The sequence below is a fragment of the Barbus barbus genome (genome assembly GCF_936440315.1).
Source record: "Barbus barbus genome assembly, chromosome: 12".
Lineage (NCBI taxonomy): Eukaryota > Metazoa > Chordata > Actinopteri > Cypriniformes > Cyprinidae > Barbus > Barbus barbus.
In genome coordinates, this window is record NC_136740.1 from 11,540,462 (window position 1) to 11,561,623 (window position 21,162).

Sequence of the window (21,162 nt, forward strand, 5' to 3'; positions counted from 1 at the left end):
CAACCACAGAAAAATCATCAGACTCAGTTTGTTCATTGCTTACTGAGTCATCATCACCTTATGAGTGTGAGAAGTGACGAATGTCTATAAAAAGTACATTAGTACAAAATTTGTACATTTCCCAGAGTTTAATAGTTGTGGTGATGATAATTTGACCTACCTCAGTTTACCTTAGGTACAATAAATGCAGTTTACTTTAATAAAGATTATTTAAAGAATAATACTTGATTAAAGTATTTTCTTTTGTTGTGTTTTATTTTTATTGTGATATGGGCCAAATGTGTCTGTAATAATAATAATTCATTAAAAAATCATGGAAGGCTTTGACAGAGTGGCTGTGCTGTTTAATCTAAGATCAAATTGACTTGTTTCACCCAGAAATGAAAATTATCATCATTTACTCACCCTCAAGTAGTTCCAAACCTGTATGAGTTTCTTTCTTCTGTTGAACATTTAGGCCTCGTTTTCACTAGTGTGTTTTCGTTTTAAAACGGCGTGTTAGAATGAAAATGATCCTCGTCTACACTGGTGTTTCCACTGCATTTCAGAAATGATCTCCGTCTACACTACACAATCGAAAACGCATGTCACATGACCATTCATGTACAACCATAGATGTGTATAAATGGATGCCTGTTATTCAGATGGCGGATGCGTCCATGTGCTTGGAGCGATCGAATGGGGAATCTACCTCTACATATCTATGGGTACATCAATGAGCATGAGGTTATTGTTTACACGGTCATCAAGGATACGCAGAGAGAATGTGGGCAGCCAGGCCATCGTTTTCAAAAGTCTCTGTTTTGGTCCGTTTACCCTGAAACGCAACCTCAGAGTTTTCGAACTAAAATGGAATCTGAAGCTTTTTCAAAAGTCTCCGTTTTCAATCTTGAAAACACTGGAGTAGTGTAAACGATAGGCGTCACCAGTGTAAATGGGGCCTAAAAAAAAAAAAAGATGTTTTGAAGAATGTGACAAAGCGGGTAGCTGGTTCCCATTGAATTCTATAGTTTGGAAAAAACACCATGGAAGTCAGTGGGGAAACGGTTATAGCAAGGGTTCTTGAGACATGGGACATATATATATGTATATGTGTATATATAGGTTTGTGTGTGTTTATATGTGTATATATACACTCTAAAAAATATTGGTAAATATGCTGGGTTGTTTTCAACCAACAGTTGGGTTAAATGTTTAACCCAAACTTCTGGGCAGTAATCCTACAACCCAATCGCTGGGTTCATCCATATTTTACCCAGCGCTGGGTTGTATCGAAGAGTATTTGGTTGTATTTAACCCAGCATTTTTTAGAGTGTATGTACAGTGCCCTCCATAAGTATTGTAACAGTAAAGACAAAATTGCTCTGTTGGCTGTGGAGTCAAGACATTTCGAAATATGATTAAAAGATGATATATTTCAAAATAAATCAAATGGGCGTAATAATAGGTTCCTTAAGCACAATTACCTAAAATTACATTTTTTTAAAACTTTAAAACTCAGCAGAGCCTGTGTGGGCTTGATGAACCTCTTTCACGTGAAATATGTGAATAATTAGCTGACGTTAATACTGCTTGGTTTTTAATTGTTTTAATAAATATATTTTGTTGTCGACCAGGAGTAAAAACATGGTTGTGAAACCTCATTCTGTCACACGCATACACACACACACATACATAAAGTGCCCTCCAAAAGTATTGGAACAGTAAAGACAAAATTGCTCTGTTGGCGGTGGAGTCAAGACATTTACAAATAAGATTAAAAGATGAATATGAGACAAAACTACAGAATATCACGTTTTATTATTAGCCGTTTCAACACACACAACACACAGATGTTTCACCAGCTAAGAAGTTCAGCACTTTTAGAGTTTCATCCCCCTATCTGATGTGAGCATAAGTATTGGAACAGTTGCCTCACAGGTCTTTCTAAGTGATCAGCTGTGTCCTGCTGCATTAATTCTTCAGATATTAAAAGCAGGGAATGTGTCGTATCAGTTATATCCATTACTTCTGTATTCTGAATCTTGGATTCGATGATGACACACAAACCAGGATGAAGATGAGGGAGCTGACTTTGAGAGAAAAGCAAGCAATTTGGATGCAAAAAGAAAAGAGGAAGTCAGTTAGAGCTCTAACAAAAACAAAGGGCATGGAGAAATCAAGAGTTTGGAAACCACCAGAGACACCAGCAACCAACAACGACCTGATCGGCTGAGAAAACAACAGTAGTTGATGACAGACAACTCATAAAAGCTGTGAAAATGAATCCTAAAAGACGTGTCTGTAAAATCACCAACACCTTCCAGAAAGCTGGGGTGATGCTCTGACAATCTACTGTCCTCAGGAGACTTTGACACAGAATTACAGATGCTACACAGCAAGATGCAAACCTCTGACAAGCACCAAAAATAGAAAGGCAAGATTAGAGTTTGCAAAAAAGCACAAAGGTGAGCCAGAAGAGTTTTAGAACTGTGTTTATGGACCGATGAGACAAAGATGAACCTTAATGTGATGGGAAAGTAAAAATGTGGAGAAAAAAAGGGAACTGCAAATGATCCCAAGCATATAGCCTCATCTGTAAAGCATGGTGGAGGTGATGTCATGGCATGGGCATGCATGGCTGTCTCTGGAACAGGCCCTCTCAACTTTACTGATGACTTAATGTATGATGACAGTAGCAGAATGAATTTGGAAGGGTACAAAACCATCTTGCCTACCAATATTCAAGAAAATGCCACCAGATTAATTTGGAAGTGGTTCATATTGCATCAGGACAATGACCCAAAACACCCTGCCAGTTCAGCCTAGGAATTTATAAGGGCAAAGAAGTGGAAAGTCTTAGATTGCCCAAGTCAATCTCCAGATTTAAATCCGATTGAACATGAATTTCACCAGCTGGAGAGGAGAGTAAAGGCAGAAACTCCCCCAAACAAGCAACAATTGGAATTGGCTGATTTAAAGGCTGGGAAAAGCATTTCAAAGGATGAGACCAAGAGTCTGGTGATGTCTATGGGTCACAGACTCACTGCTGTGATTGTGTGCAAGGGATCTGTAACTAAATAATAGCTTTTAATCTTTTATATCTGCCTTATGTTCAACTGTCCCAATACTTATGCTCACATCAATGAGTGGGATGAACTCTAAAAGTGCTGTTCTTTTTATTTGGTAAAACATATATGTGTTGAAACGGCTAATAATAAAACGTGATATTCTGTAGTTTTGTCTCATATTCATCTTTTAATCTTATTTGTAAATGTCTTGACTCCACAGCCAACAGAGCAATTTTGTCTTTACTGTTCCAATACTTTTGGAGGGCACTTTATGTGTGTGTGTGTGTGTGTGTGTGTATGCGTGTGACAGAATGAGGTTTCATAACCATGTTTTTACTCCTGGTCGACAACAAAATATATTTATTAAAACAATTAATAACCAAGCAGTATTAACGTCAGCTAATTATTCACATATTTCACTTGAAAGAGGTTCATCAAGCCCACACAGGCTCTGCTGAGTTTTAAAGTTTTTAAAAAATGTAATTTTAGGTAATAGTGCTTAAGGAACCTATTATTACGCCCATTTGATTTATTTTGAAATATAAAGAGGTAGGCATAAAATAAATAAATACTTAAAGAAATTACTTGTTTTATCTCAATTGCCAATGTGTGTTTTGATACTTTTTATTTTGAGTCAATCAAATGTGTAGTTCTTGATTAGAGGAATCTCTTACAGCTGTAGAAATCGCATCAAAACTTTAATTCATCAAAATTAATTAATATAAATTAAACTAGTTGATAAGTTGACTTTCTTGGTATTGAAATACAATTTGTACATGAGTCATGTTGGCTTATAAGGAACCATGCCATTTGTCTTCAGTCCTCCTAATAATGCCACTAAGCTACTGAACCTCAAACAAACTCTTTAATCTTCAATATTTCATGTCCTTGTATTGTCATGTATTTTTTTCTTTGTTAAACAGTCATGTAATAATAGAAATAATAATAATTATTATTTATATAGCGCCTTTCCAACACCCAAGGTCACTTTACAAGTCAGGCTTAAGGAACAGAAACAAATAAATATCAATACCAGAAGACAGAACGTACAAGAGCTAAGAGTAATGTACAGAGATCACTGACAAGATTAGATTAGAGATACATAGAGAGTGTAGATAAACGTCCATAACAGGGTACAATTCACAAACTATGAACTGAAGAGAAATACTCAGAGAAAAAAATGTGTTTTTAAGAGGTTTTTAAAGGAGAGAAGAGAGGATGCTTGACGGATGTTTTGGGGAAGAGCATTCCACAATCTGGGAGCAACAACACTGAAAGCCCTAGATCCCATAGTCACCAGACGAAACTTAGGGGTGACTAGCAAATAATGTATTGTACACAGCTTGTCATTAGTGCAAAATAAACTCTAACTTGTAATTAGGACTCAAAGTGGTGTTTTCACACAATAAAGAAGTTCAATTCAAATTAATATTTTGTGTCAGTTTCCACATTTATTTGGTAAAAAGTAGGATAATGTGCAGTCAGTACAGACCCAGTTGTGTTTATGTCTAAATCATTTTGCAATAATAACTGGTACATCATTGCTTGTGTGATTTTGAAACTTTAATCTTGCAGCAATTATCAGAAGATTTAACAACATGTAATTAGTAAAGCAGGCAAAATAAGCTGTGTGTTCTGTTACTGGCAATGACTGTTTCATAATGTTGCATAAAGATATTCACCCTGAATAACTGTAGAATCTGGCACAAAATATTGTGTCTCTTCTTTGTTTCACTTCTTATATGGGTCCTGTATTCCCACAGACGCAGCTGCTGATAGACAGATGGCTTTATTCCTGGAGGGGACAGCAGTTAGCAGCACCATGGAAACGTCCAATTTTGCTCATGTCATCTTCCAGAATATGGGGAAAAGTTACCTTCCTCACGCAGCATTAGAGTGCCATTACACCCTCACACAGTTCATTAAACCACATCCCAAGGACTGGGTCGGCATATTCAAGGTGACAGTCGTTTTGTCTCTGTTTTATACCTTTTCTTTCTGGCATGATTTGCTCAATCCTTGGATATGAAGTTTCTACCAAGAGAAGAATACATAAGAGTAGGGCTGTGACAGTGGCAGAGTTTTATCACCGTGGTGGTAATAGACCAACTACCGCCGGTGGCACGATGTTGTGATATTAATTAGGCTACATATATGTAACTTATACATAAAATGTATATATGTATATATATGTGTGTGTATAAAATAAATAAATAAATCTTATAATAAAAAAATTTAATAAATGCGGCTCGATCATCTATTAACAAACGTGCGTGTTTATTTTAGCACTTCCGTCAGTGAACATGCAGCCTGCAAAACACTAAAATAAATATCAAAGAAATAATACAGTTAAATAATAAAGTGGCCTTAAATAAGAAAGTTAAATACACCCAGTCTACCGGACGCGAGCGGCTCGGCGAGACACGACAAAATACTATAGTCAGTGATGCTGTCAACACTGGATGTGGCGTGACATGACACGACAAATCCCCCAGAGTAAACAGCTTCGTCCTATTTATGATATCTGACACAAAGTTCAAATGTCCTGTGTAGACAGATTCAACCTGTTCGGTTGCGACGCCGCGTGACAACTGTCAAGTCCGGTTTAGACACAGTTCACCGTTCCACCGCCAAGCAAGCGGGCGCGTTAACTCCTCATCTGCACGCGCTCTCTGTGGAATAGGAATCGCGGTGTATGTTTCCACATTTCTTGTTAGCATCTTTCATTTACCGCTGTCTCGTTTGTATTTGGCCATGGAGCAAGCCTCACTAATACAAACCTGACCAGCCGGGCGTTCACGATCACATGATCTTGAAGACCCTTGTACAAACGCGGATGGGTGACATGAATGGAAATGATTCCAGATCGGTGATGTAGTATTGGGTTTCCCAACAAGGCCCATCGCTCAACACAAAATAAATTTGCTGAACGCAGAATAACTCTGTTTTCCTGCGCTCAAACCTGCCAATCTAAAGGAAACGCTGTGTATGGCGTTTGAGGTAATTTGTGAATTAGCATAGACTTATAGTCTAATTAAAACAATTAGCAACTGTTACTATTAATACCCTTGTATACAAAACTTTGTATTATGCTTGTTATAGAGTGTGTGATGTCACGTGCACTACCACCGATGGCAATAGACAACTCATGGTGACCGTCACAGCCCTAGATAAGAGATTGTAACTTGGCTTGGATTCTTCTGTTTCATCTCATCACCAGTCCAACTTCAAACAAGTCAATTACATTTAAGATTTTATATAAACAAATATAATTATTTATAGTAAATGTAACATTTTAGTATATTAAAACATAACTTAGCAATGAGTTCCAGAAACTTTAAATACTTTTAGCATGAAGGTGGATTGTATCAATATTTATGTGTCCCATTTCCTTCCTCAATAGATTTTAATGAAGTTATACATCATATTGAATTTAACATGGTTGAAAACGAGGCTATGAGGGATAGACTTACAGTCTTTACAGTGGGACACACTGTATAAAGGTACTAGATCATGTAATTGTTGCAACTTTCAAATCTGTTTCATGAGGTGTTTGTCAACAGAAATACGTTTCATCAGCTACACAGTTGGTATGTTGTTAAACAATTGCACAGCCTCATTTTCATTCCTGTCAAAAATGAAATATGGTGCTTAGCAGACTAATGTCCCACCCTGAATATTCCCACATTTTCCAGTGGTTCAGATTTTTACTTGCCCTGCCAACATTTTCACTGGCTCTGCCACAAAAAAATATATATATTTGTTGTGTGCATTGTTTTTGACCCATGTTATGTTGTCCTAATGAATAAAAAGGCTTATGACACCAACATTTTAGATACCAGTTAAATTTTACAATTCTCTATTCCAACTTCAGTACCACGGCAACTAGCTACGTTAGCTACTATCTACCATGGCCACTAGCTTAACAAATATAAAGTTCAAACATTAAGAACAAATAAACAAATTACAAGCAATAGAACAAAGAAATACAATAAAACAATGATACAAATTAAACAATGCTTAAAGTTTTTCAGGTTTGTAGGTGTTTAGGCACAGAAATTGAATAAACAAGGGGAAAATAACATTGCATAGTATTCACTGTATAAATTAAATACAGATTAAAAATGGTTAGTTATTGGGTCAAGAGCAGTGAGTGATTGTCGATTGGTAAATTAGAATTCAAATATTCCAGTCAACACAATGTTAACCTACTGAACTTTCAACCCTCCGTTTTTTTACATCTGCTACCCTTTTCACATATTTCAGGACAGTGCTCAAGTCAGCCAAGTTGGTTTCCTACTATTTTATTGGAATCATGTGTGATGTTACTGCAATTTTAATGTCTTTATTCCATTTCCTATCTTCACTTTCCACAGTGTGGAAATTACAAGGCCCTGCTGTCATATTTGGCAGTGTAATGTTCGGGGAGTCGCCATTACTGCTGCTTAACATAATGTTGGATTTACTGCTGGTCACTTAAATGTTTCCTGCTGTAAAAGATTTTCAGAACAAGATTTCGCTCTAGTTTTACTCCGAAAGATCATTTTAGAACACATAACTACTGCTGTTATATATAGTGCAACCCAAATGTCTGTGCTTGATGCATCTTTGATGCCGGTTCCAAAGTAGGTTATATAGCCGGTCACTTCCTCGCAAGCCATTAAGATGATCACCTGCTGTGGTGTTTGAGGAAGATGTTTTTATGGAGAGCTAACTAGGAAATAATCTCTTTTAAACCTGAAGGAAATGTGGTGCGACTCCCTGAACTGATGGGCTATGTATGTCTTATTCATGTTATTCGGGAAAAACTGTGAATCATATCCAGGAAAAACTCAGTCACAACTGGTTCCTCTTCTAACAAGGTTTTCATCAAGTGAACATTAACATTTACTAGCGGCTTGTATAACAGAATGCGGTTTGAGTATTTGTGAAAGATCTTGGCAGAGAAAAAAAAAGATATAAATTATTACAACCTGCTGGTAGTTTGAAAATTCCACTATGTTGGCACAAATCGGTGTGTCATGCTGGTTGAACGTAGTTGAACGCGAGTGTGGTCATGACAGTGTGCACGGTAATGAAATATGTGGGTTGGCAGGATAAGTGGGGTGTTTTGGCTCCATCTGCTTTTTGGCGTTCCCCAGCTACTGCTGGATGGGAGAACATGAAACAAACTGCATTTACAGCATTATGGATGTGGACTGTACGGCGAGAGGAAATAAAAGGAACCTCTGACTGCTGTAGGTTAGTGGAGGGGGAGTTGAGTGTGGTCAATCTCAGGGTTTAGTGTCTGGGTTCGGATCCGACCAGATCAAAGTGGCGTTTTAGACCTTTTTACTTTGCGTGTTATATAGCGAGTCTGATGAAGCTGTTTTACGGCCGGCTGTCAGGAGGGCTTCTGCTTCTCAGCAGCTCTATCACATTCTGGCCTATGTTCTTGATTAAAAGGGACAACCCCCCCGTGAGAAACGGGTACAACTTTCAGATTAAAATCTCCATAGACTTTGAGATTGTGAAGTTCATGCAGTTAAATCTTTCAAAGTTACTTACAGTTTGATTCAAGTAGTAAAAAAGAGAAGATATACTTGAGAAGAAAGTGTGGTGTTTTCAGAATTACCTAGGTATTTAGGGTTGTATATTCCTGATTCAGTTCAATTCTGATTCACAACATGTAGATTTGATTCCAAAAATCTTATTTGATTTGATTACATTCTAAATAATTTAGGCATATATCATCTGTAATTCTGTTATGTTTACATGTGGAAAAAATATACATGGAAACTTCCAACGTGGTGCATTACAAAAATATTAAATATTATAAATTTTCACACAGCCATATATACTTACAATATAATGCCATATAAGGGGTTCTTCAGCCAGAATAAGCTGTAATATGTGGACAGTTTGACCAAAAATGAAAATTCCGTCATTTTCTCACCCTCTACTTGTTTCAAACCTTTCTACCTGTTTCTTTCTTCTGCTGAACACAAAAGAAGATATTCTGAAAAATGTGGGTAACCGAACAGTTGACGGTATCCATTGACTCCATAGGATTTTTTTCTCTCCATACTATAGATATCGATGGCTTCCATCAACTGTTTGGTTACCAACATCATCTTTTGTGTTCAGCAGAAGAAATAAATCCATATAGGTTTGGAACGATATGAGATGGAATTTTTATTTTTGGTGAACTCCATTTAAAGGTGGGGTAAGGTCAGGGCTCTACACTTACATTTCTTTTTAGGAGCGCTTGTGCTCCTAATTTAAAAAATTTAGGAGCACAGTCAAAAATTTAGGAGCACCTTCAAATCAATAATCAAAAATTCTGATAAAAAATGTAATGGCATTTTCTAACTTCTAACTATTAAAAGTGTCATCTTTTATGTCAAATAATAAAAAAAATGTATAAGCTTTTTATAATTTCTAATTAATACAACAGAATAAAAACAAGTAGATACCAATCAAATGAAATCAGTATTTAAGAAAAAAAAAAGTACTACAGAGGTGGCACAGGAGAACACAAGTGGCTTGTAGGTGTATTTTCAGATGTACATGACTGTCTTTATGAATGGGTAATTGAATCATTGACTCATTATTCTTTTAAAAACGCAGTTCATTCATAAACGAAACACCACTGTGTTTGAATGGAGATGCTAAGCGGCTTGGCTGAGACTTTGTTTGAAACTATTTTCGTTGATGAAATAGAGCAAAATAAGGCAATAGTGTTGTAGTCAGACAATATAAGTAATTTAATATTAACTTCTTGTTTAATGAACGGTTGTATTAAATCAATATCACATTTGCAAACTCCCTTAATAATCATTAAAAGCTGTCCCTCATCTTAGTTCATCGCGATCTCACAAAACTCCATTATAATCAACGAAGCTCCTTACACTGCACAATGAATCTCTTATTTTACACTCTGTCTACACTTTTTTTGTTATAATGAGAAAATATGTCTGTGATACATTACTCAATGCTGCAAAAACACGTAAGTAGGCCTACGTTAGAAACCTTTAAAGCTCCCTCAGCACAAACACAAATATGCTGATCGGGTCAGTCGCACGTTTCTCCTAAATATTTTTTTCATAGTCGCACGCAGTAGTTTTCAGTCACAATGGTCTTAAGGTGGGATTTCTGGTAGCCAATGTTGATATTTCAAATCACCAAAACAAACACGCCCCTATCCCAAAAGGGTCTCGCTCCTATTTTAATAGCTCCGCCCCACACATACGTACGCAACCCAGGCAACGATTAGTTCTGTGAAACAAAGCAAAACCAATGTTACTTGCCTATCGAGAAGAAACAAAGCAACCTTGGCGTTCGATCGCAGGCCTTCCTGCTCCTTGAGTTCTCTCCAGTGCTGGAAAGCTGATCCAATATTTACATGGTTCCTACTTCTTGCCTTATCGTAACACAGTGTCTACACTGGACGCAAGCGGCACGGTGCGACAAAATACTATAGAACTCATTATAATCAGTGATGCTTACTGATTTTGCAGTAAGTGATGCTTACTGATTTGTCGTGTCGTGGCGCCACATCCAGTATAGACACTGGATGCGGTGCCACGACACGACAAATCCCCGACAGTAAACTGCTGCTGCGTTCTATTTTTGATGTATCGAAACAAATTTCAAATGATTTTCAATGGTCACTTTGTTGTGTCCAGTGTAGACAGACTTTAGCTGTTGTGGTGCTGCGCGACATGACAACGGTCACATTCGGTGTAGACACGGTGTAAGCCTTGTTTTGTTCCGCAGACGTTTTTCTCTTTTGTTTTTATTCCGCCATCTCTATCTTTCTGTCGTCGCTCGGCTAATGTCTGTCATGAGCACTGAGAGCTCTCTCCTCTGCATCATGAGTAGACACGCCCCTTACTGCTGATTGGCTACAAGTTTGTTTTGGTACTTGGCCCGACTCAGTTTACTAAAGCATTTTTAAAAAAATACATACCCCACCTTTAAGAGGCTTTGAGTTTACTGGGAGCTGGGAAGCTCCTACTTGGCCACTTGAAGCTCATTATTATTATGATACATTATGTCTGAAAAATAATACAGAAATACATGATTCTATCGTGATTATTACATTGCTTATTTATGCATGGCATCTTATAAAAAATGTGGGCAGTGTCGTTGCGTTACGGGCATCCCGAGTTCGAATCCCAGCTCATGGACCTCTCCCGATCCCACCCTCCTATCTCTTTTTCCCACTTTCCTTCCTGTCTGCTCTACACCATCTTATCATAATTCGTAAATATGACCTTAATAGTAGTTTGGCACAGAAACCTAAGAGAATTCTTCTTTTCTTGGATATTTATGTGCTCAAATCTCATAAATCTGACATTTCCAACCTCCCCTAAATGCCACATTACATATCTACTGAGAAAACAGATGCAATTCACAAAGTTAAACTCCCTCATTACATACAGGAATGGCAGTTGGTCCTTGAGGACAACATTGTCCAATTGCAATATTTGTTTATGTTCTGAAATATGATGGAACTTACATTGTGATCCAGTGGCATGTCAGACTACATAACAGTGACTTCAGATACCCTGAAGGGAAGGCGTGTTCCTCCAAGCAGAGCTGGCTGACTGACGTGCATTTGTCTGTACCCAGAGACACAGAATAACCTCTGGCAATGAAGGGCACATGATCATAAATCACAACATGGCTCTGTCTGTGTTGACAGACAAAAGGCAACCATGCCAAACACCAGAAAATTGCAAGACCTGTTACATGAGTCACTTGCCTGGAGCGGCAGGTAGTCGTAAGGATATTATTTCCACCTAGTGTTCAGGAGATTAACTGATCACACCTGAACGCCAACTTTATGAAAGGGAAAGTCTTGGTACACTTCTTGGAATCAGGAAATAATATAGCATAAATGTGATTCAGGCTTTCCTGTAGCTCAAATAGTAGAGCATGGCGCTAGCAACGCCAAGGTCATGGGTTCGATTCCCAGGGAAAGCAAGAGCTGATAAAATGTAAAAATTGTAACTTGAATGCAGTGTAAGTCGCTTTGGATAAAAGCGTCTGCTAAATGCATAAATGTAAATGTCAAACAATGGGGAACTCCAACTACTTCCTCCTCTTAAGTCACCATTATCTGAGCCATAGCATTGTCTGTTATGACATAAGATTATGTGTAAGGATATTGTTTTAAAGCCTCAAAGGAGAAATGTGCTTAGCATCACTGAATTTGCCTTTTGCCTATTGTTTCTTGTTTGAGCAGGCATGCTGCCTGTGGCTCTCTTATGAAGTTGGAATGGTTACAGAGATAATCTAGTTGAAAAACTTGTGAGAGTCATGTTGGATTGTCAGAACACGCCATCAGACTCATCGCGAAGAAGGTGAACACTGCTTTATAATTATCCTTTCAGAGCAGTACTTGTTCTCTGTACTGCATCCTGATATATAGACTGGCTGTATGTAGTCAGCACAGACAGAGTCATGGGCCAAGTCCGTGCGTCATTGCGAGTCAGGGAATTAGGTACTTTCTCACAAACACTGGGATGTTCTTTTGTTCTCTGTTGAGTTTTATTCATTATATGCAGTAGTTCCAGAAAGTGTTTGTACACTTGTTTGTACATTTTACTGCACTAAATATTAAACTGCATGGCTTTTACTTTTACTTTTATTTTACAGTCTTCTTCTTAGTGTATGTGGGAGAATTCACATAAACACTTTATAGCTTCAAATTTGCCAAAAGCTGCATCATTTATTTATTTAGCTTTTTTGTTTAGCTTGTTTGTTTAGAGGCATGTGAATAAAAGTAATATATTGTTATAATATAATTATTACAATTTAATTATATATTTTTCTCATACAGTACACTGACAAACATTTTGAATAATTATGATTTATTTTTTTTAAATGCTTTTAAAATATATATATTCTTGAGTTATTTTAAATATTTCACAAATTACTGTATTTTACTGTATTTTATTAAATAAATTCAGCCTTGGTGAATATAAAAGTCTTAAAAAAAAAAAAATCATAATTATTCCAAACATTTCACATATTGTATACATTTACATTGACGTTTACATTTAGTCATTTAGCAGATGCTTTTATCCAAAGCGACTTACAAATGAGGACAACCGAAGCAATCAAAATCAACAAAAGAGCAACAATATGTAAGTGCTGTGACAAGTCTCAGTTTGCCTAATGCAGTACGCACGGTTAAAAAAAATATATAATAAATAAAATAAAAAGAGAACAAGTAAAAAAAGAATAGAGAATGCTAGTGTTTGAGAGTAATTCTTTTATAATAAATAAAAAGAATACAAGTAGTTAGAATAGAAATGACTTATGTGTTATGTAAAATATTTATATGGATAGTGGTTATATATGTGGAATATGTATGTATCTATTTTTTTATTTGTTAACTTTACCTTTGTCCTTGCAGTTTATTTACTTTTATATAATATAATATTCAATTCACTTCATTAGGTTGTCAAGTAATGAAAATAACTTTTCATATATTTTTCTATTGTTTTTCACCCGTTAAAATGTTATCCAGTGAATTATAGTAATTATACTAATTAGTCATTTCCCTCTGTCTTTTTTATTTTTATTTTATTTTTAGTTTATATTTATTTGTGCATTGTCTGTTCTTCTTAAATGCATCTGGAGTTGCTCTCGTCCTGAAGGTTCTTGTGTAGTTTCTCATGCTATTTTCATTCTCATCCATCTTTTCTTCCTTTGGTTATCGTTCCCTCCGCAAACCTAAATGAGAGACACACAGGGGCTTAATTTTTGTCCTCTTTCACCCCAAACGTCTCTAATGAGTGGAGTTTGGTCCAGGCAGTAATGACGTTCTGTATGGGCCATGCCTTTAATGGCTTCCTGCTCTTTACAGCTCCAGCACCTCGGGCAACTTTCTTGTACAATCAGGGGATTTCTGCAACACTAATGTTATTGTGGACATAGAGGACAGCTGTATGGTTTGAGCAAACAAGCCCACAACTTTCTAATCCGACTGAGCTGTAGCGAGTTTGCATTTTTTTACTGCATGTGTGTCTGTGTGTTACTTCCAGGATGCGATAGAGTTCCCACGTAGATGCCAATAGCAGGTACTAGGCTTGTGCTTTTGCATGTTCACAAACACAGTCAGCCCGATGTGAGTCTGATTTTGTTTGACAGTTTTATGACAGAGGGCTGAAATTATGGATGTATTTTCTGTACTCCCCCTCATCAACCATCAGTTAACAACACATAAAATTCATATAATTACATCTTGGTTTCCATTCTGAAGTATGTATAAAATTTTCACCTATTTTCTTCTTCCTGTTAAGGCTGAGTTGTAGTCGCGCTCCCTCAACCGAACATATTCACGAGGCTTTGGCGAGAAACATGTGGCAGACAGGCTGAGTTTCACTTGCCCCCGTAAAACACAGCCGAGTTCATGTTTTTATGTTCTCATCTCAAAGGCGTTCTACTAGGCCTCATGGAGATGAGAAAAATGCACAATGTGCCAAAGAATTTTGCAACATGATGTGAATCAGGCAATGGTCAAGACCACGACAGCCTGACGAAGCATTTACAGTCTTCCTATTAGTGTATGTGGGAGAATTCTCTCTTTCACACACACAGGACACACACACACACACACACACACACACACACACACAATCATGCACAGGGGCTCTAATAGAACCTTGTTTGAAGCATTACCTCTCTACTTAATGACTGAAACCGGTTCACTTTTGAGACATTACATTACTCATTACTCCAAAAATGGTGACATTATCACCCTGATAGCTCGGGCTGTTTATAAGTAAGCAAGAAAGTACACAGAAGTGTTTTGGTAACGATACTGAAAAACGAGGTCTTGATGCTAAAATATTTAGATGTTTAAAACCTCTCTGTTTCTGACAGGTTGGCTGGAGCACCGCTCGTGACTACTACACGTTCCTGTGGTCACCTTTTCCAGACAACTACACCGAGGGAATCGCAGTCAACAGATCTGTGGTTTTCCAAGGTAAAAATGACATTGTCAAAATGGGCTTTCATGCCAGCATTTCTTCAGTGAATGTCATGCTAGAGAGAAGGCCCCTCAAAGGTTCGTTGAGGGCTTTTAATATGTAGTGACTGATGCAATAAAATAGGAAACACTGAGGCCTCCTATTAGAGGGCTGAAGTGTTGATGGGCCAGTTTTACTGGAGTGGTTCAGGTCACATACGGGAATCTTTGTGAGGGATTACAGGGTTTTCATGGCATGAGTCTGGATTCCTCACGGCAATTAAGAAAATATACCATTAAATAAAAATTACATGAGTCTGTCATAAAGCTGCAGTGGAATTGTAAAGTTATGATGTAAATAATGGACTTCAGGCTATGTTCATTAGTCTTAGCTGTCATTCATTAGAGTCATTTGTTTTAAAACCTATGGGAAAGACAATTGAATTTGGTGTAAAACATTCCATGAACCACTCTAACGATAGGGTTGTTTTCTCTGCTTGATTCTGGGGTATTTTGCAGGTTACTATGTCCCAAATGATGATAGTGAATTCTACCAGTTTTGCTATGTCACACATAAGGGAGAGATCCGTGGGGCCAGCACTCCATTCCAATTCCGCGCCAACAGCCCCACAGAGGAGGAACTGCTGACAATGGAGGATGAAGGTGGCTCTGATATCCTGGTGGTCACCACCAAGGCTAGTTATCTGGAGGTGAGGGGATTTTGTTTTGGAACTACTGAACTTGAGATTTCTTGAACTATAGTTGAACTATATATATCTTGTCAGTTTTCACATGCCAGGATTGTCACTTTTGGTTCTTTTTCCAGCAAAAGATGGAACAAATTCAACAGGAAAAGAAGGAGCTCTTGGAAAACATGGACCTACTTCAGAAAGAAAGGGATGAACAGATTGATGAGAAGAACAGACTACAGAAAGAATATGAACAGGAGCGAGAGAGCAGCGCTCAGCTCAGGAAAGATGTGCAGGTGAGAGGACAGAGAGAAAAAAATGTTTAAAAAGAGGAAAAGGAATTATTTTCCAGATTTTTGTTATTGTCCTGACTTGACCTCATAATACTGTACAAATATATTGGAAATAGAAATGTTTTTTCACATCTTATTGAATGGGTAAAAGACAGTATTTTGTCCTCTCAAATATGATGTGAATGGCAAAAAAAAGTCTTAAACTGTTTACATCTAAGTTTGCATCTAAGGCTGTCAGCACCCTCTAGTGAGAGTCTCTCTTTGGACTCTTTACATAAAAAAAATACATATAATATAATAATTTACATCTTTACAGACATGACAATCAAAATCATTGCCAATTGTTGCTTTTAAGTGGCAATTTTCTTAAAGTATAAATGTATCAGCTCTGAGGCAGAGCTAGTTTAAAGATGAAAACAAGCACACCCATTTCTGGCTGTTAATTTTATGACCACACTTTTATACGTTTTTTTATGTGCTGCTAAAATAATTCAAAAAATTCTGCACATGAAGTGGTACTGCAGAAGAGACTGGAGTGGGATTTGGAGACCTGCTTTCCCATTAGTCATGTTTGCAGATTCTCAGAGACCACACTCAAGCATAACTCAAGAGACAATAGTTTATTCCGCAATAACTCCCATCATTTCTGCAGCAGCTGGAACGACAACATGCTTATGACCAAGGGAATTTACTCTCTTATCTGTTTTTGTGTGAACATAGGAGTTGCAGCTGTCTGCCCAGAGCTTGCAGGAGGAGAGAGAGGAGGTGAAAAGGAGAATGGAGGAGAGTACGGCACGACTGTTGCAGTTAGAGGAGGATATGATCGGAGTCACACAAAAAGGCCTGCAGAAGGAGACAGAACTAGACTGGTGTGATTTCCTACCATAATGAAGTAGCTACAAAGAGGCAATCAGAGAAACTAGAGCAATCTCTTAGATTAACAAACTAGAGTTGTCTTGATACCAACATTTCCATAATCAATTCCAGTAAAATTTCGTTGTTCCAGTACCACAGATGAAACAATATGCTATTTGTCCACAGTTTCCGTTTAAAAGATATCTTTTTTTTTTTTTTTAAATGGCATGTAGCCTTCAAGTATTTTACAATAAAGGTTTTTTTTTTTTTTTTCAATCAGTACTAGTGATACTGCAGAAAAACTGATATGTAGTTATTTACAATTTAGTACTTTGGTATCGAAGTACCAGGACTTTTGATATCCCTATAACAAACCATGTAATTGTTTTACATATCTTTAGATAGGATCAGGAAATGTCATATTTGTTAGATTAATATTTTTAGGAGATTCACTTTGAGAACTTTGACAAGAAAAGAGTTTTTTAACATATTCTAGATATGTTCCTTGTGTGGCTAAATGATTGATAATGGCTCTGATTTGACAGCCTGAAGGATCGAGTGAAGAAGTTAACCCTGGAGAAAGAGGCTCTTGAATGTCAGCTGAAGAATGAGAAAGATGAGAAGGAGCTTTATAAGGTAATGCCACTCACTCACTACCTCACACACGCCTCTGTTGGTTACCCAAATGCAAGAACACTGTGCCCTCACAATATATGCTGTTCATGCCAGGGGTGTAAAGTACCTGAAAAATTGCACTTCATTACTGTACATAATAAATATTTTGAGAAATTATTTCACTACTATTGAAACTAAATATTTTTACAGTTTACATTGCCAAAGAATAAAATAAAATGCTGCTTTTCCTTAGTTTTCAACTTTATTTAGGCCTTCAAAGTACATATTTCATTGGTCATTGTGATGCAGATCTTTGTAATAAATATAATAAATGATCTTAATAATAATTGCTTTTTTATAACATCAGTTTTACAGAGCTAATGAGATAAATTGCTTTCCTGTGAGGTTTTTCTTTCCTTGTATGTAAAGGGAGTTTAATTTCAAAAGGCATAATTTCTTTGATTTAAAGTAATGCATTTTAATTATAAAATACAACCATTGACACAAGTGTAACTGGTCTGTTACATACAAATACATGCAAGTGTCAAATAACACTACAACCAGATTCTCTGCCATATATTTTTTAGTTTATATTTATTTATTATACTTTTTTTTTTTCAGATTTAAATATTATATTATATATATTTTACACAAAAGCTAAGAAAAAGCTAATTTTTACATTTTGAATATTTAAATGTATAAATTTATTTATCCTTACTCTGTATCTTTTGGTTTAATACATGCCCATTCCAAAGTATAATTTCTTAGTATTTTTATGTCTCTTTTTTATCCCTTACCTATTTAATTTACCTAAAACCAACAAACAGACATTTTTTAGTTATTGATTTGAAAATGCTTATGCATTTATCCACAGAGAAGTGTAATACAGACCCTCATACTTTTCCTAATTACTCTAGCTTGCACTGTGTAATTCTCATTCTCCATCACTCACTTTGTCTCACCCTCCATCCATACTTTCTTGTGGCGGGCACAGGAACTGGGGGTTAACGCTGGGCTGTAGCCACGGAAACACAGCCGGCCCTCACTTCACAGCAGCTGCCTGAGGCAGAGAAAGAGAAGGGTGGGGGTGGAGCTGAGTCGCTGCTCTCTTACTGCTACGTTATAATTAGGTTTAGCTTGCATACTTCCTCACCATGGAGAAATACACCTCATTTAGAGATCATGTGAATAATTGGGGGCTCGTCCGGGATCTGGACTGGCTTTGGTACATTGCTAGTTTTATGTGCCATGGGCCCAGGTTATTACTCAGCAGATGTGCAAAGAGAAAGTCAAACAGTCTATTTGAATCAAGTGTGTATGTGTGTGTGTGTGTGTTTGGCACAGATTCACCTGAAGAACCGGGAGCTTGAGAACACTAAGCTGAGTTCTGAGCTGCAGATGTTGAAGTCTGTGGATGTGAATAAGGAGAACACCATTGCTCAGCTGAAGGAGGAGCTCACTAGAGTCAAATCCTGCCTGGCAGAGAAAGAAAAACAGCACCACCAACTACTGGTCAACAGTTCACCTTCGGTACACACACAAAAGCTTCTGCTTAACCTATATTTCAGAGTGCTGTAGGAATGAATCCTAAAACCCAGAAATTAGTTACCATTTTAATGGGGTTTTGATCAAATGCCTGAAATAAGGTCCGTGGTTAACAAAAGCTCAAGATATTTTCAGACTGCATTCTATGACATAAAATACATCAGTACATCCCGACTCTGTTATGTTTTAAAGCTTTTACTTGTATATTGTAAATAGGCAAATGCTAATTGGCTAAATGAGACTACAGGGTTTTTTGGTCACATGAAACGCCAACACACCAAACAGGAAAACTCATTTACTCACTAGTCCGCTTTTAAAGCCTTGCTGTGTTTATACTCACACTCTTGCAAACTATTCAACCTCAGACTTTCCGACTTGTCAATTTTAAATAAAGACAGAAAGAGCTGTCGGAATCTAGTGATGATGTTAAATTCGTCCACGGAGTAGTTTGTTTACAGCTTAACTTTAGTTTTACTTTTGACAATTGTATTTAGGCTTAAATGTTCATAAAAATTGTGTTCATTTGGGAATATTATCTTCATGAATGAAACGCGTAAGAGTCAAATCTTATTTTCAGCAATAATCCAAAAGCCAATGGAAATATCTTTAATGGCTTTTTATGGGTTGGCCTACAACACTACGTCATCCCTACACCACTCTATATTGGGATATTGCTCATTTAAAATCAATGTTATGGTTAATGTTAATGTTATACGAAGCTGTGGACTAGTGGTTAAGACATGGTCCTTGATCCCATTTTCCTCTCTTGATAATTTCCTTTATGTATATATATCAATAAATGTGGCAAAAAGGCCAACTTTCAGAAAACACATCCGCATGAGCAGTTGAAGCAGTATTTTTCACTGTTGGCTTCATTTGCAATAGATATATGACAATGCGTGCATATTTATGAATGTTTGTATTCTCATGAGTGTTATTTTTTGTTTGTCAGGGGGAAAGTAAGGCTCTTAGGGAGCAGCTCAGGCAGAAAGAGGAACAGTTGCAGGCAACCCAGCAGCAGGCAAATATGCTAAAAGCTGAGCTGCGCGACTCCTCTAACGCTCGTGACAGAAGCATGGCCGACCTATACCGGATCCGCCTGGAGGCCGAGTCATTAAAGAAGGGACAGATGGAAGCCCAGGCTGAGTGTAGCCGCCTGGAAAAGCAGCTGGAGGAGATGAAAAACTCAACCCAGCAGGAGGCGGTAAAGAGATGCCCACCTTTATGACTTGACGTCCTTGCACACTGGGTCCGAGATTTTTGTATGCATTTTTCGTATTCGTCATCCTTTCCTATCAAAATGCTTCCTAGAGATGTGAAAACACAGAAAATCAAACCTGGGCCATTTTTTTTATGACGGACGAAAGTTTCGGAAGCAGTGTGTAAATGTGATTGACATGACGTGAGGTCGTATTTGTTTTTCATTGTGCGAAAATTTGGACGAAAATTCACACAGATTGCACACTCTTTTTTTACCACTTATAACTATGTAACTATAAAATCTTATGAACTGTTCTCTTTTTCATTGTTTAACTGCAGACCATTTTAACTAACCAGTCTCTCTTTCCCTCAGCAGTGTAAGGAGTCAGAAGGGTTAGCTGTTGCCGAACTGCAGAGAGAAGTTGAAGATTTACGGCTCAGGCTGCAGATGGCTGCTGAACACTATAAAGACAAATATAAGGAATGCCAGAAGCTCCAGAAACAAGTGGTCAAGCTCACTGAACAGCAAGGAGTGAGTAAACCTTCAAGTTATATAGCGATACCACCTGCAGAGTCTTGTGTTTTGAGTTTTTAGCTGTTGGCTAGTCTCAGCCAACCCTTGTATTTTGTCTCAGGTGAAGAGAAGTCCAGGGTCTGAACCAGCAGCTGGTCCTTTTTCTGCCAGTCCAGAGGCATCTGCACCAGGTAAGTGTATATTAATCTATGCAAAGTTCAACTTCCAAGTGTTTTTAGACATTGTATGGACATGTTTTTGTGTTCTCTGAACTGCTAACAGGAAGCCCAGGTACTTCAGATGCTGTGCTAGATGCCATCATTCAGGGCAAGCTGAAAAGTGCAAGCAAGGAGCCAGACAAAAATGACAAATACAGAAAATGCAAACAGATGCTTAATGTGAGTACTTATCTTTTTCTGTTCTCTCTCTGACACAC

At 37.4% G+C, this 21,162-nt stretch overlaps 1 protein-coding gene across 2 annotated transcripts in view; it reads left to right on the forward strand.

The window, feature by feature from the left end:
- LOC306878307 (tax1-binding protein 1 homolog B-like) overlaps positions 1–21,162 on the forward strand; it is a 32,998-nt gene that overhangs the window by 1,420 nt on the left and 10,416 nt on the right. Inside the window, exons 2-12 of one of the 2 annotated variants that reach the window (XM_079430574.1) lie at positions 4,814–5,010; positions 14,931–15,033; positions 15,535–15,725; positions 15,842–16,000; positions 16,718–16,866; positions 17,398–17,488; positions 18,812–18,997; positions 19,965–20,216; positions 20,589–20,744; positions 20,848–20,917; positions 21,009–21,124. In XM_079430574.1, the coding sequence (XP_079286700.1) occupies positions 4,834–5,010; positions 14,931–15,033; positions 15,535–15,725; positions 15,842–16,000; positions 16,718–16,866; positions 17,398–17,488; positions 18,812–18,997; positions 19,965–20,216; positions 20,589–20,744; positions 20,848–20,917; positions 21,009–21,124 (1,650 nt within the window). In that variant the 5' untranslated portion in view covers positions 4,814–4,833. Of the gene's footprint in view, positions 1–4,813; positions 5,011–14,930; positions 15,034–15,534; positions 15,726–15,841; positions 16,001–16,717; positions 16,867–17,397; positions 17,489–18,811; positions 18,998–19,964; positions 20,217–20,585; positions 20,745–20,847; positions 20,918–21,008; positions 21,125–21,162 lie in introns of both variants that reach the window. The other variant, XM_079430573.1, reaches the window with a different exon arrangement.